At 48.9% G+C, this 24,528-nt stretch overlaps 1 protein-coding gene across 4 annotated transcripts in view; it reads left to right on the top strand.

The window, feature by feature from the left end:
• Positions 1 to 24,528, top strand: part of PLCD1 (phospholipase C delta 1) — a 49,211-nt gene that overhangs the window by 12,115 nt on the left and 12,568 nt on the right. For 2 of the 4 annotated variants that reach the window (XM_069084425.1, XM_069084424.1), the window contains exon 2: positions 7,895 to 8,059. In XM_069084425.1, the coding sequence (XP_068940526.1) occupies positions 8,032 to 8,059 (28 nt within the window). In that variant the 5' untranslated portion in view covers positions 7,895 to 8,031. Of the gene's footprint in view, positions 1 to 398; positions 585 to 7,894; positions 8,060 to 24,528 lie in introns of those variants that run through there. The other 2 variants (XM_069084422.1, XM_069084423.1) reach the window with 2 other exon arrangements.

Raw genomic sequence — 24,528 nt, forward strand, 5'->3', positions numbered from 1 at the left:
TGTGGTGTGAGTTCGTGTGTGTGTGCATGTGGTGTGAGTTCGTGTGTGTGTGTGTGTGTGTGTGTAAGCGCGCGCGCGCGCTGGGAGGGGCTTGGTCTCTGTCCATCATCTGAAGTGCCCTTTTAGGTAAGAGGGATCGGGTGCCAACAGACAGACAGAACAGGCAGTCACCTCCTTGACTCCCAGTCCGATTGCTCCCTGGGGCATTAGGGAGCTTATACCACAAGCCCGAGGCCTCCGTGGCACCCTCCAAGAGCTGGGCTCCTTTTGCCACCTTTGTGCTGTCCTAGGACATTGGACAGTCCAGCCGGCTCCCTGGCTCCACCCCCAGACTTCTTTCCCCGCCTCCATCTGGGTAGGCCCTGCCCCACCCTGTCAAGGCCAGGGGCCCAGCAGAGGGGGGTGGGACAGACGACGGGCCGGCCCAGGCTGCAGGTGCTAGGACTAGCCGCTCGCTTACCGTCTGCGGGCGCACCCCCGCATCATGCAATGCCTGGGCTGGCACCCCCAGAAGAACCGCTCCCGGGAGCGCTTCTTGCAGGAGCAGAGCTGGCAGGTGGCAGCGCTTAACTGTCAGAGGCTGGGTGAGTGGGGTCGGCCGGGCTGGGAGGGACGGGCTGGAGCTGGGCTGCGTGGGGTAGACGGACGGGCTCGAGACTCGGCGAGCCTGGCCCTGCTCCTGGCAGAAGGTAGAATCCCTTCCGCTCACGCCCTCCAGGGTCTTCCTAGTGCTCGGACTGTGCCGGGGCAGTGCGTCCGTCTAACTTGGGCAGCTGGCATGCTGGCGGGCGCGGAGCTGCCGAGGCGGAGAAGGGCACACCTGCGGGCCGGGGAGCCTCCGGGGGCTGTGAGCTGAGGCCCTGCCGTGGGATGGAAGGCATTCAGGCTTCCCCTTCCCCCGCCCCCCAAGCTCAGGACGCCTAGGTTCCTGCCCAGCTCTGCCACTTTTCAGCTGAGCGCCGCCAACAGGTCCCTTCCCGTTCCGGAGCCAGCTGGCCATCTGGGACCTTAGAGATTCGATGTGGCAGGAGATAATGGATCCACTGCATGGAAACATCTGTGCAGCTCTCCACATCTGGGCGGGTCTCTGTGTGTGTGTGAGGGATTGTGAAGACCTTGTGTTTGTCCCATGCATCGTCAGCACACGCGCATAGCTGGGTCCATCCATGCGTGTGTACGAGGAGTAGCTGCAGAGTGCAGGTGTGCGTGTCTGGAGGGATGTGAGCAGCCGTGTAAGTGGCAGAAGGGAAGCGTCGGAGGTAGAAATAAGATGTATGTGCATTTGTGAAACTCCTTGTCTTGGCACAATTGTGTCTGCCCTTGTGTGAATCTCTCTCTGGCCCGGCAGGGGATTTGGGTTGGTTGGAAGGAAGAAGAGAGGATTAGTCTTCAGCCTTCCCTTTGCTGGGTGTACGAGGGCCGGCCCCCTCCTGGTCAGAGCGGCATCAGGGAGGATGTGTGGATGTGGATGCCTCGGTGCCTGCATGCATTATGAATGCGGCGGGACTATTAGGAGTCCAGCCAGTTCGGACGCTGCCCCCCGAGCACGCTGCCTGGCCAGATCGGATGTCTCCATTTCCAAGGCTCTCTTTCTGGGGCTCACTACTTCCATCATTAGCTAAGGGGGAGAGAGTTCTGGCCCCAGGCTCGGAGAGTCGGGACCTGGGAGTGTGAATTTGAGTTCTGGCTCTCCACGGGGGCACAGACTGGCCCTCACCCAGCCATTAGAGAGCGTCCTTCCCTGGCTCCCTCCCTCATGGTGCTTGTCAAGTGTGGGAGGCCCAGGACGAGGGTGCCGGCCTGGGGTGTTATTAGCAAGGGCAGCAACAGGGAGAGGGGCAGTTAGGCCTGGGCAGGAAGAAGGGTTCCTGCCCATCTTTTGTTGCTGTTGTTGTTATTTTTTGAGGGGGGAAGGCAGGGCAATTGGGGTCAAGTGACTTGCCCAAGGTCACACAGCTAGTAAATGTTAAGTGTCTGAGGCCAGACTTGAACGAAGGTGCTCCTGATTACAGGGGACTGCTCCCTGAGTGAGGGGGTAGCGGGCCAAGCACCCACCCAGCCAGAAGGGACCTAGTCTGCTCTGGTACACATGCTGAGGTTACTCAGGAAATAACTGGACAGATTCATTCTGCCACTGGAAGCGGCTTCAGGAGCCCTCCACAGAGATAACCGATGTGAAGGACTTTGTAACCAAACCTTAGTATGGAGATGAATGTGTATGCAAGACTTGCCACGTGCCAGGCAACGTGCTAAACACAAGAACACTGAGAGACAGGCACCATCATTAGCCCATTTTACAGAGGAGGACACTGAGGCAAGCAGAGGAAGTGTCTGAGGCTGGATTTGAACTCAGGTCTTCCTGACTCTGGGCCCAGGTCCCATCCATTTGACCACCTAGCCCTTATATAAATGCTAGATATTAATATTACTGTCTAGCATAATCCTCCCATTTTACAGCTGAGGACACTGAGGTCCAGAGAGGTTATAGTGACCCATGGAGTCCATGGCAGAGCTGACACCTAAGCCAGAACTCTTTCCACTGAGCCACACTGCCTGCACTGACTGGGGACACCTTTCTGGGGTGTCAGTCCTTTTCCTCTGCCACAGCTCTGCTCCTTTAGGGGAGGAAGAAGATGAGGAGGGAGTTTCATTCTGGTGGAGGAGGCTGACCCACTGGGCACAATGAGAGGACTATGCCAGGCCTAGCTGACCTCTGGGGCTCTCAGTGAAGGTTCCTAGGAATAATGGGGAAATTGAGTCTCAGAGAGGTTCTAAATTGGCCCAGGTCACACAATGAGCCTGGAAGCCAGGGATTATCCCTCTTTTCCTCCCCATCCCCTCCTCTCATTGGCCCCTTCTCAGGATGAGGCTCAGAGCTAAGGAGGTGGGGGAACACCTTCCCGCCCTCTCCAAGCCTGTAGGAGGTGGCAGTGCTGTGGGGCTTGGTCTAGGTGCTTCATGGGGCAATGCCCTCCTATTTCTATGACCTTGGGGTTCCCTTATCTCTCTGGGGCAGATTAGTTCCTGGGTTGGGTGGCTGTAAGCCAATGGGGGAGGGGGAAGGTTCCCAGCTGCAGGGTATGGGGTGGGGCCTTGCCCCAGTGCATCTGAATGATTTCGAACATGCTCAGACATTTCTGGGCAGCAGCTGGGCAAACAGCTGGCAGGTGTGAACAAATAGGCTTTCTGATCTGTGGGGCTGGGATGGAGGAGAGCAGTGGCCTGATCTCCCATCTGCTCCCAGGCCTGCTTGGGGTCTAGGGGTCGGGGCTCCCCTTGGTGCTTAGCGGTAGTGTTATGGAGGTCAAGAGGCTTTTCTGGGGAATTCTTGGCCAGGCTGAGCTGAAGCTTTTCTGATTGGGGCTGCCCAACTGAAACAGCTCCAGAGGCTGGGGCTCAGGCCTCCAAGGCACTCAAGTCCCAAGGTCAGTGGAGACAGGTTGGTTCTCTCTGCCCTAGGACTTCCTCTGGAGGCCTGGGTGTGGGGACTGGGAATGTTTAATGAAGGGAAGGCTCAGGGCAGGTGGTTGCTGGGGCCGGGCCAGGCTGATTCAGGGATTCAGCCTGGGCATTCATACCTCGGAAGTCAGCAAAGGCTCCTAACAGTCAGTGCCAGATTTATTACGGGGTCTCCAGTGATGAGGTTTTAATAATGGTGACTAAACTTGAGGGTGTCGTGTATGCGTTTTTCTGGAGAGCTGATTATGAAGCTCTTCCAAGCATGCCTTTGGGTCTGGGGGCACATCAGAGCCACAGACTGAGGGTCAGAGGCTGGCTTAAAGATGTGGGGCTGGAAGGTCCCTTAGATTGGAGGCCTGATTTGACAGACAAGGAAATGGAGACTAGGGAAGGGTGCCAGGATGATTCCTCTTCTGGAAGGGTAGGGTGAGATAGCTCTGAGATCCTTTCCAGCTCTCAAAAGTCTGTGATCCTGGTCCCAGGGAGGGAGGAATCTGGACTTTTCTTTCAGCCCAGGGAGAGATTCTTTCAGATCCCATTTAACTAGTATTTCAGAGCTAGAAGTCCAGGTGCTTGGACATCTGAAGAATAATCGCTTTTGACTGTTGGGACTCAGGGACAGAGCAGGACTGACTCCAGGTCTCCAGAGGAGTTGGTTTGGGTTGACCACGAGAATGGGGAAGTGTCTCAGGCTCCAGCCTGGGCCTAGGCCACAGGCTCCTCCTCATCCCTTATCTGTCTCAGAAGGGAAGGGGAAAGCTCCAGCCCTGCTCTGGAGGAAGGAAAAGTTCCTGAGATAATACCCCATGTGTTGGGCTGAGATTGGAGCTGTTTCCTCCCAGAATGGCCCCTCCCTGCCCTGTAGCATGGTAAAGGAGCTGCCCCCCACCCCAGCCCCTCTTCTGCCAGGGCCTTCTTAGCCCTGCCTTCTGGAATCCCAGCCCCCTCCCTCCACCTTGGTTCCTGTTCTTTCTTGTGTTGGTGTTTGACATTCCCCCTGGACCCAGCTAGCTCTCCCCCTCCAGGAAGGATGAGCCCCTGAGGGAAGGAAACACTTTGTCTTGTCTTTTTAAAAAGAAGAATATGTTCATTTCCTCTTTCTCCCACCTTTCAAAATACAGGTGCAGAGGCTGCATTTTGGTCAGGCTGTCCCAGGGGCCAGGCCGTGATTGTGGTTCAGTCGTCTCCTCCTCATCCCTTTTTGAGGATTTTCTTGGAGTAGTTTGCCATTTCCTTCTCCAGCTCATTTTACAGATGAGGAAACTGAGGCAAACAGAGTTAAGTGACTTGGTCAGGGTCACATAGCTAAGAAATCTCTGAGGCCTCATTTGCACTCAGGAGGATGAGTTTTCTATCCCCTGTGCCACCTAGCTGCCCTACTAAGTGTCTACTACATGTCAGATCCTCAGGCAGCTAGGTGCTTACTGGGCTAGACTGGCTGCTGCCCTAGGCCCTCAGCAGCAGGCCCTCATCTGTCCCACTCAGAGTTGGTGTGATGGGCATATGGCGTGACTGAAGCAGGTTGAGTGTGGCCCAGTCAGTGCCGGATGAGGGAAGCCTGTGAAGCATCATAGCTTTGGAACTTGGAAGCCATCCTCTCAGCTCCCAAGTGCCACCCTCTCTCCCTCCCACCCCAGCACAGACCAAGAGACCAGAGGCAGGGTCTGGCCCAGGGCGGGGGAACCTGTGGACTTGAGGCCACACGTGGCCCTCTAGGTCCTCACATCCAACCTTCTGGCTGAGTCCCGACTGGGAAGAGCAAATCCTTCTATGAAGAGGATTCGTTCTGTGAAGTCAGGATTCAATCAGAGGGCTGCCCTTGAGGACCCCAAGGGCCACATGCAGCTTGTCTGACGCAGCCTGCATCACCAAGCTGGCTTCTCTTTGGAGGATAGCTCACAGAAGTAGCCCAGCCCGCTGGGAAAAACTCCCAGAAAAAGCAGGAGCACTGGAGCCAGCCTTGACCAAGGAGCAAGGTCTGCCCTCCTCTGCTGCCTGTCCAGGTGCTCCAGCCCCCTCCCGCAGGGAGCTGGGTTTAGTGTGTGACACAGTAGAAAGAGGGCTGGACTGGGAGTCAGCCTTCATTAACTCTGGGGCTCTGGGCAGGTCCCATCATCTCTCTGTTTCCTCATCCATAAAATAGGGAGTCTGGGAATTGATGGCGGGCCCTATATTCTTCCTTTGAGGGTTTAGGGGTTAGAGGAGGAGCCTCACTCTTCCCAAAGGAATGGAGCCTCGGTGGAATGGAATCTCTTTGGGGGCAGGGATGGGGCCATATTTCAGTCTTTGTATCATTGCCTACATCTTGCTTGAAATGGATTGAACTTCCAATGAGGATTGTGATTGGAGAAGGCTTTCTGAGAGGGGGCCGCTGCTCCTATGCTGGCTGGTGCCCTGCCTTTGGGAGAGGCCATGCCAGCCTCCCAGGCCCCACTTTCCCCAAAGACTCAGGTTGAAAGAGGTGTTTGTAAAACACTTTGCAAGCCTTAGGTCTGTAAATGTGCATTAGAATGCTTTCCAAGTCAGAGGGAAAAGGCCCCCCCCACACACACACACCTGGATCCCCCTTTTTTCTGTTCCTCAAATCTACAGACTGCAAATACTAGCTTATTATTGGCTGTTGAGTCTTACAATAATCCTGTAAGGTAGATTGGCCCTACTTTACAGAGGAGGAAGCTGAGTTCAGTGATTTATCCAAGGTCAAACATTGTGTAAAATCTCTGAGGTAGGAAGAAAGGAGGTGAACTATGGATGTCAGGGTCTCAGAAGTGATTTCTTTAGAGTGTTTGTAGACAATGGGAAGGAGCCATGGAGGAGGAGAGGGGTGGGCTCAAAAGATCCCCCTCTTCCTTTGAGAGACTGAAGAGAATGGAGGCCTTTGCCACAGGGAGGGAAGATGCTGGCACTCCTGGCAAATGGCCTTGGTCCCATCAGGAAGGAAGAAGGCGTGGCAATGCAGGGACTTGGTGCTCTGACCAACACTCAGTGTGGCTCCAGAATGAGCCCTCGGCCTGTCCACAGCCCTGCAGAACCTGCCTTGTGCCCTTCTGGTTTTCTCACACCTCAGTCCTTGCCAATCCTCTTCCATCCAGAGACCTCGGCCTCCATCTCTGGGCTCTGGGCATCTCTCAGGCTGTCCCACCCCACCAGGCCTGGGCCACTCTCCCTCCTCTGCTCTGAACAGTGACCTCCCCAGCCTCCATCTCTGGGCTCTGGGCATCTCTCAGGCCCTTCCTCCCTGCCAGGCCTGGGCCAGTCTTCCTCCTCTGCTCTAACTGAAATTCCATCTTCTCAGGGAAGCCTTCCCTGCCCCTCAGTTCTGGTGTCTTCTCTGCCAGTCCAGGCCTCCTTATCCTTTCTATAGCTTGTGTGTTGGATTTCTTTGCTTATTCTCTCCCCCATAAGCTCCTTGAGGGCAGGGGCTTTTGCCCCCCCCCCCTTATTTTGTATCCCCGGTGCTTAGCACAGGGCCTGGCACATAGTAGATGCTAAATAAATGTTTATTGACCGACTGATTGACAGTTCATCCACTTCTTAGAGGAGAAGTGGTGGCCTAGGGGTGCAGAATAAGGCATCCCTTTTCAAGGGTGGCCAATGAATGGATTGGCTTTGTTTAACTATGTTTGTTATAAAGGGGGGCTTTTTTTGGGAGTGGGAGGTCAGGAGTTAGGGTGGAGGGGTAGGGGTAGTGATAAAAAGGAAAAAGCAGAAAAGAATGTGGAAGGAACATTAGAAAATTCTATGGAAGAAAGGAGAGGGAGGCTCGGAAGGGGCAGGGGTGAGCCAGGCAAGGGCAGGGCCTTGGTGGGGAACTCAGCATTGGAACTAGTGGTCGTTGTAATGTCCAATAGTGTCTGTTAATTACATATGTAATTGCATATTAATAATTGGAATTTATTTACCACATAATTTTGAAATGAGTTCGCTCCAAGTAGTCAGGGCTCTCTACACAATCCTCTTCCTGTTCCCGTGTATGGGGATGCTCAGGTGTGTTGGCCTTTGCCAAGTGCATCATAAGAAAAGATTGAGGGGTGACCAGGGTGTCTGCCGAGAGGGAGGGAGGCTGGGCTCGGAGCCAGGGGAGCCCCCAGAGTCACACAGAAATCATCCAGAGACCCAGCAAGGAACCGCCCCTTGTACCCTGACGGGGCGGGGGCGGGGCATCTCAGGAGCTCCTCCCACTGCACGTGGCAGGTTGGGAGTCACCTAGAGAGGGCCAAGGGGGTGCTTTGGAGGGGGGAGGGGACCTCAGGCTGAGAATGAGCCAGCAGCTATGGGGGTGGGGTGCAGGACCTGGGGAGCCAGGAGCAGGGGGTGGGGCCGGCGCTGGGACCAGGGCTGAGGTGGGAAAGTGGTGTTCCCAGAGGGTAGTTGGAGGGCCAGGTGAGGAGGCTGTGCACTAATCCTGCTCTTGATTCCCTTCCCCCCACCCCAGGCCTACAAGATGATGGTGACTTGAAGTTCCTGCTGAAAGGCTCCCAGCTCCAGAAAGTCAAGTCTAGCTCATGGCGGAAAGACAGATTCTACAAGCTGCAGGAAGATTGCAAGACCATCTGGCAGGAGTCCAAGAAAATGATGCGCTCTCCAGAGTCCCAGCTCTGTGAGTTGAGATTGGCTCAACTGGGCTGGTCAGGGTAGAGCAGGGCTGGGCTGGACAGAGCTGGACTGACTGGGCAGGGCTGGGCAGGGCAGGGCTAGGCAGGACTGGCCAGGCTGACCTGGGTCTTAGAAAAGGCTTTTTCTTGGGGGCTCTATCAGATCAACCCTGCTTGCTTATCTGGGGAGGGGCCTGGGCTGAGCACTAGGGGAGGTGAAGAGAGAGGAGAGGGCAGATAACTCCTAGGGAATGAAAGCTTGGAACCATAGCTGATGGGAAAGAGACAGCAAAAAGGAGGAAAGAAGGTAGAGGCTCCAAACCACAGGCCAGTGAGTGCTTCTTAGCTTCTGGCTCATTCTAGAGGGGATGGCACTGTGTGGGGGGCAGGGACCCTAAAAATCCCCTACCCTGAAAAATTAAAAGTCAGAGGTGTCTTGAGGAAAGAACAGGAAGTTTTACTCAGTTCTTGTGAGAAGAGGGCATCTCTTCCACCAGTAAAAACCAGCAGAATGAGGTGTGTTACAGAAGACAGAACAGGGGCGGCCAGGTAGCACAGCAAGTAAGAGCACCGGCTCCAGTGTTGAGAAGACCTGGAGATCGAATCCCGGGCTCAGACACTTAGCACCCACCCAGAAACACCTGGCCGTGTAACCTTGAGCAAGTTACTTAACCCCAATTGCTTAAAAAAAAAAAAACAGAAGACAGAACAAGAATTTATACCCTAATGCAGTCAAGTCCCTTCTCCCATTGGCTGGGAGGTGGACTTATAGTCTGGGCTCTAAAAAGGACAAAGAACATGGAAACAGGTCATAGCCAAGCCAAGTGTACCTATCTGTATTTGGCAAATGCCAAAGTGAAGAAGGGGGAAGGGCTATAAGAGATTCCTAAAATTCCTGAAGGCTGATTGACAGCAAGGAAAGGGGAAAGGGTCCTAGGCTGTGTAATTTCTTAGGAACCCCGGGACTCAGGTCTGTCCAGTCTTACAAAAGTCTGCCTCTGGTTTCAAGATAGTCTCTCTCCCTTTGCCTCATTCTGAGGAGTCTTCACAGAGGGAGCAGGGAGAGAGAGTACCCCACTCAGCACTGAGTAAGAGAAGCTGTGGTCACTAGGCCGCAGGTCGGGTGCAGCTACCACTCAGCCCCACTGGCTGTGCCCGCCCCACTCAGTTCCCTTGTGCCACTTGGATTGCGTTTTAGATGTTGCATCCCGGTCAGGCCATGAGCTGCTTGAGGGCAGGGGCTTTTTCTTTGTATCCCAGTGCTGGGCACTCAGCCAGGCCCTGGTGAATGCTTGTTGACTGATCAAGAACTAGACTCATCTCATTCCCCTTTTTGGGGGAGACAGCCCCTTAATGCCAGGAGCCTGGATGGGAGGTTTCAGCAGAGCATTTGATGGAGTATTACAGTCCCTAGAAAGAGGTGGCCTGGATGAAGGGTAGTTAAGAGAATTTGGAACTGACTGAAAGGAACCCTCAAAGGTGGTTATTATAGAGTCAGTGTCAGCCTGGAGAGAAGCCCTTTGTAGAGTGACTTCTGGGGTTCTAGGGTCTGGGCCGAGAACTGGAAGAGACTTGGGGAGGCCATCAAGAACAACCCCCTCTTTATATAGATAAGGAAACCGAGGCTGAGAGAGGTCATGAGGTTATGGAGTTACTGCTCAGGGGGCTGGCTGGGGGAATGGACACTGACTTTTACAGATAAGGAAACTGAGACTCGAGGTCATAGGCTCATACAATCCAAGCTGAATGAGGTTGTAGAGGTCATTTAGGCCACAACCTTCGAGAGGTCCAAGGAATGATAGGACTTGGCCAGATCCGAATGCAGAGCTGGGATTCCAACCCAGGTCCTCTGAAGCCCTACCACATCCACCTGTGTTCCAAGCCCTGGGGACCTTTGTGTCCTCCTTCCTGTAGGGCTTCACTCTGAGGGTGGAAAAGACATAGTTTTCTGGACACCCCCTTCCTGATCAACCCTGCCCAGCCAGGCCCCACCCCATGTGCCAGGTGGCAGGCTGAGTGCCCTGACAGTGATAGAAAGCTGTAAGGTGCAATGTGGAGAGTCATAGAATATGGAACCCTGGGCCACAGGAGGTGTGGCTCTGAGGCCAGGGCAGTTGGCTTATAGCCCACACTAGACTGGGCAAAAGGACAAGAATGAAGTCTGGCAGCTAGGGACAGGGTGGGGAAGAAATGCCAGTCCCAGAGTCATGGGGCTTTGCCTCACTAAGCAGGGGTGTGAGATTAGGGTGGAACCTGCCAGCTCTGGGGGGCAGGTCAGGAGGTAGCATTAGGGTGGGAGAAATCCAGAGGACTGTCTGTCTTCTCCCTCCCCATGTCTACTCCCATACACGGACCCAGAACGATACTGACAGGGGTTGGGAAGGGAAAGCTGGCTGGCCTTCAACTTGTATAGATTTGTGGGGTGGAGGGCCACCAATCCTGGCCATCCAGCCCCTGCCAGTGGGCAGGCCCTGCTTCAGCCTCTCTCCCCTAGCCCCACCCCTCCCCCCCAATCTTCTCATACCTGGGGCAGCTTCAGAGACACCATCACTTAGAGATTACCCAGGCAGGCCCAAGTTGTCCTGCCAGTCTACCTTCCCTTCCCCACCACCAGATCAGACTCCCCTTTCCTGCCCCCTTCCTTGCCAATTTAAGGCTCCCATGTATAGGGTCTATGGAGAGGAGAGAACAGGGAATGCCTTGGTGACTTAATCTGAGCAATAGATACAAATAGACTTCAGACCCCTGGCCTGGAGGCTGGATCAGGCAGGGCAGCCTCCCTGAGTCCCAAGTCATTGTGGGGTGGATAGGATTGCAGGAAAAAAAAAAACAGAACTGAAGGGAGGCCCCACAGCCCTGAGATTTTTTAAAGCTGAGCACACCCTTCCAAGGTTAATATATCACTCCTGTGAGAGGCAAATGTTTAAAAATGGAAGGAGTCTTATGGGTATGGGTGAGGAGCCCCTTCTGGGACACCCCTATGGAGCCTGCACATCTGCCTGTTTTATGGTAGCTTTGCCGGATCAAGGGAGGGGTCCCTGAAAGGCTAAAAGTCCTTTACAACCTAGAACCAGAAGAGACCTCAGCTATCATGGCAATCTCAGCCTAGAACCTGAGGAGACCTCAGCCATCATAGGATCCTCAACCCAGAACTGGGAGAGACCTCAGAGCCTATAAAGCCACGCACAAGCAGCTTTCCAGAGGATGGATGCTGTGAACAGCTTTCAAGGTTCTGATTACATAGTATAGCAAACTCTATTTATTTAGTAACAAATCAGAGCAAAACATTCACTGAGAATCAAGGTACAGCATTCACAACAACATGATAACTCAACAGCTCATCACTAAAATGGCCACATAGTTTTCACCACAGTGGTCACATAGTTTTGAACAAAGTACAATCGTTTAGTCAGTCAATCACTCAGTAACTCAGTCATTCAATTGTAAAGTACAAAAGGTCAAAGTCCTCCACCCATGGGGCACACTAAGTTACAAATCAGTCACTACTCAGTACCCTCTTAGGGGGTAGTGAAAAAATACACAGGCCATTCACTCCTCGGTAACAAGTAAATCACAATTTCTTCACTACTCAGTACCCACAGAAAGGTCTTGTTATCTCGACTTGAGGCAGGCTCTCAGATTCCATGATTCCTCTTCCATGGTCCTATCTCCTGCCCAAATCTAACCAACTGCCACCTGAGTCCAAAGTTAGACAGCTCCCAGCTCCTTATCCAGCTCTCCATGCAGCTCCTGCTCCACATTGGAGCTCACAGTGTCCAGTCCATCTCAACTCCTTCACAGTCTCTGTTCCTGGGAAGACAAGGCTTAACAAAGCCACAAGAACATCCATGCTCATTAACAAAGCCACAACAACATTTGGCACCACAGTCAGGCTTTCTCAGTCTTCGGCAGCTCCAGCTGGCCCTCAGAAGTCTTCAGCAGCTCCGTTCTCAAAATCAAAATCACTTTCTCCACAGAAGCTCCAGTCCCGCAGCCGCAGCCCAGCCTTCAGGGGCTCATCCCAAGAAGTTCTGACTCTCCCAGCTGGGGTTTCTCCTTATATACAGTATTGCTTCTCCCTGTTCAGCCCCTTCCTGTTATGTCTGCAACAGGGCTTCATACCTTCTGTTTCTTTAACAGAGGCTTAATTTGAAACGAGGTGCTAAGTACCTGGCAGCTCAGCAATACAAAGGAATCTTCAAATTTCATGACCATTACAGAACCCATCTCATCCTACCCCTCATTTTACTGATGAGGAAACTGAGGCCCAGAGGAGCAACCCACCCTTTTGCTGTTCATTCTCTCATTTCCCCAGTGCTGACTGACTGATTCCTGTGGGGTGCAGAGCCCTAGACTCACTCAGCTCTGGGAATTCCAACGATCATCCCCTGACCTTGGGGAGCTTGTCATTTGATGGGGCAAGGGGACAATCTGGCATGGAAGGCACCAAGAGCAGCTCATGCTTCTAGAGGGCATTTAGATGCCCGAATTCTTTCCCATATATGGTCTCTTCTGATCTGTGTAATGGTCCTGGGAGGTTGGTCATGGAAGTCTCCATTTCACAGATGAGGAAACTGAAGTTCAGAGACAGGCAGTGGCTTTCCCAAGACCCAACGGAAGGACTCTAGTTGGGCTCTCTGACTTTGCCCCCTCCTGTTTCTGAAGCCCTGTCCATTTATGGGCCCACCTTAGAGTCTTGGGGAGCTCAGTTCCAGCAGGCCAGGCCTCAGCTGTACCTGAACACTTGCCCTGCCTACCTTTGCCAGCAGAAGCCGAGCTGAGCTAAGGTGTAGAGTTGGGGTGCTCACCATCTCCCCTCTACCCCAAGCTCTTTTTCTAAAGAGGAGGGAGCACATCACAATGCATTCTGGGAGTCTAGCAAGCAAATAAGCAGGAAAGACACCACCATCCTCCAGGGAAGGCAAAGGGGGAGCAGGAGTGCCAGGGGTCTGCAGGGCAGGCCTCCTCTAGGTGAGTGCAGGCCGGAAAGGCGGAGGCCACAGGGGCCAGAGCCGAGAGCAGGAGCTTGGGAAGAAGGCAGAGACGGGCTGGGCTGGCCAGCCTGTGTCCCGGGGGGATGAGCTCGATTTCTGGCCAAGAAAGGCAAGCATTACTTCATGTGACAGGGAGTTCCTATTTAGGGAATGTGTGTACATATATGATCATAGCATCTTTTTAGCACTTTACACATGATAACTCATATGTACGTAGATATGTTTGCTGTTGAGCTGTTTCAGTCATGCTCAACTCTCCCTGACCCCGCTGGGGGTTTTCTTGGCAAAGATACTGGAGGGATTTGCCATTTCCTTCTTCAGGTCATTTTTCAGATGAGGAAACTGAGGCCCAGGCTGGGGAAGCTAGGGGGACTCGGTAGCTTTACTCTGAACAACAGTGGATCCCTCCTGCGAAAGGCCGGGGGCCCTCTTCCTGACCTTCCTCACCTCCATTTTTGTGTCCCAATGTTCCTGGACCCCTCCTCTCTCACGTGGTGCCCACGGGGGCACCGTTTGCCCTGGCTGAGCTTCAGAATGCCCTCTGTGGTGGGACCAGAATCCTCCCTCGGCAGACAGAGTGCTGGGGGGATGGCTGCTCTGGGCTGCCAGTTCAGCGATAGGGAAAGGAGGAGATTAGCGGGAGAGAATATGTCCCCAGCCCCTTAACTTATCACCTCCTCGGCTTCCCCTCCAGACTCGGAGACAAAGGAGGCCTTATCACTTTGTTTGTTAAAACTGAGGCATCTGGATGCTCTCTGTGGGGGAAGGAGTGGGGGAGGGCTCAGAAAGGGGGCTGCCAACAGGACCAAGCAGGTTTTACCAGGAGGGTGAGGCCTTAACTTCTCCCTCCCTGGGAAATAGAAGTGCTAAACCCTGGCATTGGGGGGTAGAAGAGGGCTCTGGTGCATATCCCCACTCCCAGAGTGGTAGGTCATTCATAGAGCCTCAGATTAAGACTCAGGCCCTGGGTTCAAATCTTCATCCTGCTTTGTAAACTGTTAGTGAATTTCTTCACCTCCATGAACCTCATGGGTAAACCGAGTCCCAAATAGGGTGAACAACATGGCCGTGGTCACTAAGTAACCTCTACAAAATGCAGGCATTGGATAAGGTCTCTTCTGGTGCTAAGGCCCATGAGACCTGCCATCCGTGCTGGCCCTGTCCCCACTCTGGCACATGAACTTTGAGGTGGGGCCCACTTTGTCTCAGGCTATCAGAAAATGGCCAAGGGGTGAGGTCTGATTGACAGATTCCTCCATGCCCAGTGAAATACCCTCTTGGGTGTTCTCTGCATTCTCACTTCCAAGCAGCATTGCACTTGACCAAGGACCCTGTAAAACCCTCAAGGAAACACAAGCTGTTCCTCTGGAAGTGGGGGAACCAGGGGACACCTAAGGGGAAGGGAGGGCAGCAGAGGCCCCCAGACACGGCAGCTGACTCCCTGCGCCCCCCCACCCCCCACCCCGGTACCCGAGCTGCCATACCCCATCTGGAAAGGGGAAGGAGACATGTTAAGCACCTACTATGCTCCAGGCACATATTCAGTGCTTTACAGTATCTCACTGAATCTTATTTTCATGTGCTGCACTGAAGTCTTACATGATCGGGTCAGGCCATAGCCACAGCTGGGCCCCTCTCACTAACACCCATCTAGGAAATGGGCTCTAATTAGTGGGAATTTGTTCGTTTTGGAGTTGGGAAACCTGCTAGTAACTTCTGAAAGTCTGAGTATCATAGGCCTGGAGGAGGACAGGTGCCCCAATTCTAAACTGGAAAAGGAAGTAGGGGTGTTTGCCTTTGATCGTCACCAACATTCTAGCCTGAGTCATTAAAAGGATGGTTTGTGATTCTTCAGAAAAGGAAGCTGCAATCCCCCAGAACCAGCCTGGCTTCCTCAAGAACAGGGCCTGTCCCTGGACCCCTTTCCTTGGTAGGGGGATCACTAGATTGCCTAGAGGCAGAATCATTCACCTGGATTACAGCAAAGGCTTGACCCAAGTCTCAGGAGGGCAGGGGTGGCCCTGAGGATGGTACAGGCAGGTACTGCTTTCAGAGACTGGTCCTTAGCTGCTCATCATCCCCTTGGAGAATGGAGTGGCCCAAGGCACTGCGCTTGGCCTTGTGCTGTTTCATATTTAAATCAGTGACTTGACAGTATGGACGACAAAGCTGGGAGGGCTAGCTAGCACATGGGGTGGGAGGCAGAATTCAAAGTAACCCTGACAGGTGAGACCTTTAGACCAAACTGAATGAGATGGATTTGAATAAGGATGGATATAACCGCCTTCCCAAGGACACAATGAGAGGTGTGGCTAGCTAAGTCTATCTGAAAATGATCTGGGGGCTTGAGAGGACCACAAGCTCACCATGGGGGCAGTAGCAGAGGAGAGAGGGGGTATATACAGGAGATGCTGTGAAGGTCAAATTGGTGGCCTTTGGTAACATATTGGATTGGGGAGCAGTTGAGTGAGAGTCAAGGATGATGCTTGGGTTGGGAGCCTGGGTGACTGGAAGATATTGGTTCCCTCCAAAGCAATAGGAATGTGTGTTAGGAAGAGTTTGAAGGAAAGGGAAAGCGCTCAAGACATCCAGGTTGAGATTCTAAGAGAGGTTAGGGCTGGATAAGTAGGTGTGAGAATCATCAGTTTAGAGATGATTGAATCATGGGAGCTGAGAGCACCACCTGACAGAATCAGTCACAGATAAGCATTTATTAAGCACTTATTGTGTGCCAGTCAGGGTGCCAGGTGCTGGGCGTACATCTCTGTCCTGGTGGTTACATTCTTTTAGCAGAGACAGTCCTGCCAGTGGACTCCAAGGACACCTGGCAGGGAGGAGGGGTGGGAATTGTCTGGGGAGGAGGGCAGCTGTGACAGGTAAAGGGCTCCTTAGCTGGGAGAGATGCCTGCCCTCCATAGAAGCTGACTTCACTGATCACCTGATCATTACTGGCAGAAACTGAGGGTGCAGACCCTGGTGACTGTGTCATTGGGCATATCTGTGAAGCTCTTGCCTTCTAACTAAGCCCTGGAGCTGCCTTTCTTGGGGCTGAGATAATTGCCCCCTTTATGTATGAAGAACCTGAAGCCAACTCCTCTGTGTCCAAACTGTGTGATCTCCAGGCTTCCTTCTACTTGACTTTCAGGACTGGAGCTCTCCAGGACTCCCCTGGGGCCCATGGACTCCTGGCCTTAGACACAGAGTTGCACAAAGAGTAGATCTCCCTCTGTCTCTGTCTCTGTCTCTGTCTCTCTCTCTCTCTCTCTCTCTCTCTCTCTCTCTCTCTCTCTCTGTCTGTCTTTGTCTCTCTCTCAGAGTACTCAGTGAAGTTAAACTCACTGGTTTGTGGGTCCACTCCCTTCTGTTTCCCATTCAGCCCCTGCTGTTCTCCTAGGCAAGGCCTGACACCAGTGCAGGGGGCTGTCTGGGCTTTGTGTGCAGCCCCTCCCCTCTGCCCTGGGCTCAGCTCACATCCCAAGGTCTATTGATGGGAGCATGGGAGCAGCCTCTGCAAACAGAAGGCACTTTGTGTAGAAGGACCATCTGTTTCCTCTTTGTCCTAGCTCCTGCCTCCTCTCTTCCCCACCCAGAAACTGGGGAGGCTGTCGTTGTGCAGCCTTCCAAGCAGGGTTCAGACCTGATTTCTGGGCTGGGTTTTGGTTTCTCCCTCTCTGGGACATTGGGGCAGTGAGCAGAGAGCCCTCTGATCGCCGTGGTGATCCGAGAAGGAAAGGGCCAAGGTTACTTGGTTGGGGAAGGAGAGGCTCTGTCTGAGAACTCCCGACCAGCTGCCCCCATCCCTGTGTCTCTGCATCTCTCGGGTTTCTGTCATTGTTCCCCCAGATGTGGCCTCAGACCCCCCTCCCGACCAGCTGCCCCCGTCCCTGTGTCTCTGCATCTCTCAGATTTCTGTCATTGTCCCCCTGCCCCACCCTTCCTCTCAAGAACAGTAAATGAGCAATCAGACCATCTGGGGGTCTGTCCTGGCTTTGCCTGTAATTCACTGGACGAATTGCTCACCCTTTCTCCTCATCTGCAAAATCCCCTCCCCCTCCCAGGGCCTCGGTTTCCTCCTCTCTGAACTAAAGGGCTCTCATTGATTGGCCCCTAATGTCCCTCTGAACTCTGGACTTGGGGTCCCATGGTCTGGCCTGCCAGGGTTCTGGGGTCAGATGATGGGATCATGACTGAAGAGTTCAGGTCCAAATAATGTTTATGTCCTTTCAAGGCAGCTGAATGAGTGGGTAGTGCTGGACCCCAGTTCAAATTCAGCCTCAGACACTTACTAATAGTACGACCCTGAACAAGTCACTTCACCTCTGTCTGCCTCAGTTTCCTCAACTGTAAAATGGATATCATAATAGCATCTACTCCCCAGTTGTATGGACCACGGAGACCCTAACCAAATTGACTACTCAGAGACCTCTCAAAGTGAAGGTAGAAAGATTTATTAGAATCTCCCGAGAAGTGGGCAGTCCAGTCTCTGGGACAGCACCAAGAGAGAGGAGGCTGCCATACAGAGGCTGAAGCTGGGTTAAATAAGCAAGGGTTACACACCCCTCCCAAGCATTAACATAATCATTACTAATGAGGTTCTAATCTTGTTAGATAACATACATTAGGCACATTACGTCAGTGTGGTACAACCTCAGAACACTGAACCCCCTTTCAGTCTACCCTAGATACATTCTCATCTGGACTTGAGTGCCCCAAGGCTACTGTCTGTTTCCTGATTGGTCAAATGCACCTGCTGCTGCCGCTCCTTCCATTCTTCATTATTTTCAGTATTATCTAGGAGTTTTAGTCTGAGAACCAGGGACTGCGCTTCTCCCCAAGGCTACTTACTGCCTGTTCCTCCTTATCAGCAGCCTTGTCCAGCAATTGTTGCAGTTCTATAGAAACTTAACTCTTTTATGGTAAGCTGGGTGAGAAGGGCTAACTAAAATAGAGGAACTATATAGAAAGATTTCTAAAGTTTCAAAGTCACATAATTTCTAGAAAAATGAAAACTTAGGCCTAAGGACTTACTTTAGCACACAGTCTCTGAGAAACCACACTTTTACCTTTCCCATACAATCCCTTCTCTCTTTTAGCCTACTGTGGTTTCTCATTGAAATTTCTTAACATCCTTCACTCTCTCTTCAAATATCTTGAGCATGGCCTCACATTGGCTTTCTAAGTCTCTGGTTGGTCCCATTTCATCTTGAGTAATTGCGGGTACAGGCTCCTATCTTTTATTCTGTGACACCATCAACCTGACCCCTTCCAGAGTTTTTATGTCTAATCGTATCATCTTAGTGATATGGGGAAACAATACTGAGCTTAGTTACAAAATACAAGCAAGTAATAAGAATGTATGTTGTTGCATTGACAACATACAAGGGGGCAGTCCCCTTCATGAGTGCAGATACAGGGATTCAAAAGAAAACAATACCAAACAATTGTCGCTTCCAAAGTCCAGAAGTCTCTGTTCGCGCTGTTGTCTGGCGGGCTTACACCATCTGATGGGAGTCCTCTGCTTGTTTTCCGTCCATCCATCCTCAGCATCACATTCCAGGCTCTTTCTCTCCTGCCTTCTTTCATTCACTTTCCTACAAAAGGAACCTTGGAAGCAATGTAAATTACCTGTCCTGAGCCCTTATCATTCTTACAAAATTAAAATTGGAGTCCTGGTCAATCGTCATGATCACACATTAAAACCAGTGTCTTATATTTTTGCATTAATCCATCATCAATTCCTCCACCAGGCGGATGAGATTTCACTAAGGGATTCACATTATACGAACAATTACAATTAAACTATTTACTAAGTACAAAAACTATCCTCCTTTTAACATTAGCTATTATGAGAAAGCTGAGACAAGTGTGATACTAACTAAATAACAGAATAATATTCCCACAATCCTTGACCTACTTGTCCTCACATTATCACAAAGAACTAAAGGACCGTGACTTACACAGGAATACCTATGCTAAATCCTAAGCCTAATAGCCTTATCTTATAGTAACTTCAGATGTTCCAGAATCAAGTATTTAATAAATTTGTTGTGTTTTCAAAACTTTTGATTATTGAAACTTGTCACTAAGAATAGGACAAAATTGTAATCAGGGGGCCATATTTCCCCAACTTCAGAATCTTAATTCCAGGTAAAATGTATACCAAGCTGCAATCTGCATTGAGCCAAGCTCAGAGTCTGCCATGTGTCACTGGGAGGGTCGAGTCAGGAGAATCCTACCTCAGCTCATGTGGAACAGTCGTTCTCCCGACCTTCCATACCTATACTTCACAGGCTTTCCATATCTGTACTCATAGGTCTGGCATCATGGATCGGTGGCTCAGATAGCTTAGAAAGCCTTTTTTAATATTCATTCCTGTAGTTAGACTCAGAGGAATAGTCAGTTAACAATCCCATCAAATCTTAAATAACAAGCTCCAACAATCAGTCTAAGATATGATTATAATCTCACATTGGTTAAGAAGCATCTCTAAGTGAGATTAAGTGAGCTTCAAATAACTTGTATTCATTTCTATATTTATTTTTGTTCATAAAAATCAAATTTTTCATCAGGATTATAAATTATTTTTCTAATAGATTTGCATCTACTTCCCAAGCTTCACTATTTTTCTGGAACTATGCTTAATCTGATCTCACACTAAAATTTCTTTTCTCTCAACTAAAAATGTCTCTGATTCAATCCCAACAATTAATTCAGTCAATTGCATTAATACCCAATTACACTTTGAAATACACTGGGACCCCATTACATATACACAGATATAACTTTCCTACAGTAACTTTATAATCCTAATCTCAGTCCATAGGATAATGATTCAATATTGCATTTGTGTCCTTATTTCCTTTTCTTCTCAAATACGATTGAGCTATTAATTATAAAATCAAGTTACAAATCTTTCTGCCTTCCATATTTCTAATCAAAACTTCAATTATTGGGGTGGCCAGGTAGCACTGTGAGTAAGAGCACCAGCCCCAGAGTCGGGATGACCTGGGATGGAATCCGGGCTCTGATACTTAGCACCACACCCAGAAATAACTGGCTGTGTAACCTTGAGCAAGTTACTTAACCCCAATTGCTTAAAAAAAAAACAACTTCAATTATCTACTCAATCCTCTGATCTCTATTACTAACTGTTATGTACTGGAATCCTAGAGTAAATAAACAAAGAAGTTAATGTCTACCTCACAAGCCAATTATTTTTGTATCCAATTATTCTCAAAAATATTCTGGAAGGATGTCCTTAAAACAGCAAGATTTCATAATTTGCCTTATGCCTAACTTTCCATTGAATTGCCATAAAGATGAAAAATAGGGACCTGATTGGACAAAGCATCCACATACACTATAGTCCCAAAACCTTTTTACCTCAACATTAATTTACTCTCATTAAGTTGCAATATACCACAAAGATTTACCAGGACTCACATACATAAAGCATTCCCTTTAACATCTTTCCCTTCACAATTTTTGAATTCATCCTGGTAAAGCCAATTGTTAGAGATCCTTTTTACTTTTTTTGCACATAGACTTGCTACTTCTCAGCAAGTCAAATTTATTGTTTAGGAGCTTCATAACTAAAACAAGCTCTCTTCTCAGGCTGAATGACCTTGCCTAATAGAGATAATTTCTAGGGACTTTGGCAGTTTTACAACATCATACAGTAGCAGAAGGACTGTTCTGAATGAGCAGAACTAGTCAAAATAAAGTTTTCATCCAGTCTTCCCCTTTCCACATACAGTAATCAGTTAACAATTTTAGTTTTTAGCATTAAAATAAATTTCCACAGTTTCATCAAATTATTCTGATTATAAACAATTCACTACAGATAATATTCAATACACTAATGGGCAGACTTCTCTACCTGCTGTCCCTCTCTCCCTGCTTCCTTTCCCAAAACTAATGAGATTGCTTCCCCATCCTGGATTATAAAATTTTCCTTGTCTCTCTCATTTTGTGTCTCCCATCTTGTTCTCAGTCTTTCCCATAAAACCTCTGAAACTACTTCACTATTCTGGAACCCATAAACACCGCTCTAAATCTCAGGGTCTGCCTTTCCTAGCTTTTCTGCCAGGAGACTCACACTGCTTTCTTACTACCCTTTTGCTTACTTCCTTGTATATAAGACACTTCACAGATTTGTTGATTGACCATTTCTCTCCCATCAAGCAATAACCAATAGCTTTACTCAATTTTAGTCTTCCCAAACTTAAATAAAATTTCCCTTTCAGCTTCTATGAAGACAAGTATTGCTTTTGTTTTAGGGACTTGGGGATTCAACACATCCCTCTTCATAGATTCTATGGACAGGGCAGTCTCCTTATATTTCTTGTCTGCTAATCTGTTCCCCATCATCTCATACCAAAGATCTTACAAAACATTTCTTCATAAGAATATTTCCCTTTTTCAAAAGCAGTTTATCCTGATATCATTAACTACTATACAATTCCTAAATTCTCTGGTCATAAAATCTTTCCCAAATAATTAACAAAATTTATACAAGGAGGTTTCACAGATCTTTTCTTCACATAATTACCAATAATTACCTTTCACAAGCATACTTTTGTAAATACTTGATTTATGCAATAACTCCAAATAGCTTGGTTAACAATCTTACAAGCTTAACAATCTTAACTGAAACTTTCTTTAATACAACTATTTACCAGTAACAATATCATACATAAGTATCATGTACCTAAATTTAGACTTTGAAACCAAAATCAAGTAATTACCAATCTGGTGATCTTAATTTAGTCATTTCCAAATTGCTTTGCACAGAAAATCATTCATCCCATTACCATTGGCATCAAATTCACACTTAAGGAAAATTCCACATAAGATGAACAAACATGAAACAATTAATTTTTAGCTTACCCAGTTTACACTCAAATAGCACTGTTGTTTTGTACCAGGCATTGTACCAATTGTACTTTACAATTTTATCAGTCTCAAGGATTCCACCACCATCCCCTTACTGAACAGTAAACTAAGGTAAATAAAACTTTTGGGGGGAGGAGGAAGGGGGACATACAGTGAATCACTTTCTTAATGCCTAATAACAATATGTACCTTTTTATCATGTAACCATATATTTCTAAGTTCTAACACACTTGGTCCTCAGAAAGGAAATATATATCCACAAATTTATTTCTTTCCTTGCTATTCCAATTACACATTCATATCTTCTAAAAAGTTTATTATTATTATTACTACTACCTGTTTGTATCCCAAATGTAACAGTTTTAAATTATCAGATTTTATAACATAAAAAACCAATTCAAATGAAATAAACATTATAAAATGGGGTTAACAGAATTGATAAAGTAACATAACTGGTTTTACACATCTTTTTTCCATTTTTTAGTTTCAACAAAATTCAGATTGAAAACTGCTTTATCTAACACCATTTCTGGCTCACAATGGTCACTCAATTTTTATAGTATAAGAGGATTTTACAATCTAGAGATACCATAACAACACAATGACATTAATTGCATTTCCAAATCATCACAAAGAAAAATTATTGATAGAAAATTAACCTTACCAAGTGCAGAGGCTTTTCTCCTCTCCCCACAGTTGCAAAGTCTGGTTGTGGACCCAGGGGTTTGAAAGGGAAGAGGGTCATCTGCATTCCTAGAAGTGGGGGCTTAAGGATACCCAGGGGCCCAGGGCTGTTACCAGTAGGTCTCCTCGATAAGGCTTTCAAGTGGGGGAGGGTAACTCAAATTCCCTCTATTCTTCAGCAGTCTTAGCTGTTCTAACTTTTACTCCCATAAATTTCACTTATGTGTCCACTCCTTAAAACTTCTTTGAAAGTGAGATCTTTGAATCTGCCAGTCGAGTAAGTGGGACCCTGGTGTCCCCTTCTATGCTGGAGAGCTCAAAGCTTCACCTCTGAGGTGTGTCTTTTACAGATTTATGTATTTTCCTAATTTGCCTCAGTGCCAAATACTATATATCTTTAGCATTGAATCAGGAGTGACACTCTTCAAAAATGACCAGAATGTATTCAGTTGCATTCTGATACACAAAACTTTCCTCTTTTAGATGAGGCAGGAAATAGTTAAATGTTTTTCTGCTTGCCTCTTTGATCTGAGGGGAGAAGATTCTCTCCCTTTCTTCTTGCCTTCTCCTCTCTCCACTTGGCCAGAGTGGAATGAAGAGAAGAAGATTTTAAAACTTTTAAAAATCTTAAAACTTCTGTCACACTTTTCAATAGCAAATAACATCCCTCTCTTAACTTCTTACCCTGCTCTTTCCTTTGCTACATGCTTAAACTTTCTTCCTTTTCTACTCATCTTTCTGTTGGACTTTGATTAAAGCCCCTTTAAAACCAAACATACTTTATTTCTTTCTAATTCTGACCTGATGCTTCTCCTACACTCCTTGACTTGCATTTACCATCATATAACCTAAACAAGACAATATTTGCCTCTCTTTCTCTCTCTCTTCAGCCTGTATTCAGCAGCGGGAAAAGGGAGGAGGAGGGAGAGAGATAACAGCATTCCAAAGAAATGTTCAGCAGTCCATCTGCAGTTCCAACCTTACAGGGTGTTAGATTACTCACTCACACTCATTCACACATCAACACAAAAACAGAACAGATAGAGAAACTGACAGGAAAGTTCCAAAAACTCACAGAGGACTGTCAGAAATCCTCAGCACAAATTACATATTTGCTTGGCCTCCAGATCTAATGGAGGCCAGGTAAGACTTACTTTAAGATAACCTAAGTGTAGATCCCCAGGTGTAGGGGGACACTGGCCCATCCTTTCTTCCTGACCTTGAACACACAGAGGCTGTTAATTACACAGACAGACACTTTACACAGAAACAGAAAGAACTAATATACAAGCCAGTTTCACTTGATCATTTTTTTTTATCTTTCCCTTTATATTTTGGTAACTCATTCCAATTTTGTAATCTACTTCCCAAGGGACTATTAGCCAGCACTTCCTGCTTTGAATTTCTTTGGGGTTTGGACTGCACTTTCCCCATTTTCACGTGAGAGGCTCTTTCTCTCCAACAGGGGTCACCCACCTGCCAGCAGTCACCCGATAGCTTTATCAAAGAGTCCTTCATCCTGGAGCCTGCAGTCCATTTCACCACACAATTTCATGTGAGAGGCTCTTCCTCTCGGGTCTCCCTCTGCCCAGCCGAATTGGCTCCCAGACTCTTGAGAATTGCTTGGTAACCTTACCTTCGGGCCACACTAGTGTAGTTCACTGACTGCGAGTGCTCATTTACCATCTGCGGAGCAGCGGATCCATCACTTTCTTTCTCTGCTTTCTTCCTCCTTCACTGAGTTTCTCCACTTAGGGCACTTTGCTCGGTGAGGAGGGAACACCACCCTGTTCCGGAGACTACAGGAACAAAATGTCCCATGGACGCCTGCCTCCAAATAGGGGTGGCGATCGTTCCCCACAAGTCACGCAATCCCAGTACATGAGCCCCCACACTGTGTG

Source organism: Petaurus breviceps, unplaced genomic scaffold (assembly GCF_028583685.1).
Source record: "Petaurus breviceps papuanus isolate PSGF00001 unplaced genomic scaffold, PetGlider_PUasm1.0 174, whole genome shotgun sequence".
Classification (NCBI taxonomy): Eukaryota; Metazoa; Chordata; class Mammalia; order Diprotodontia; family Petauridae; genus Petaurus; species Petaurus breviceps.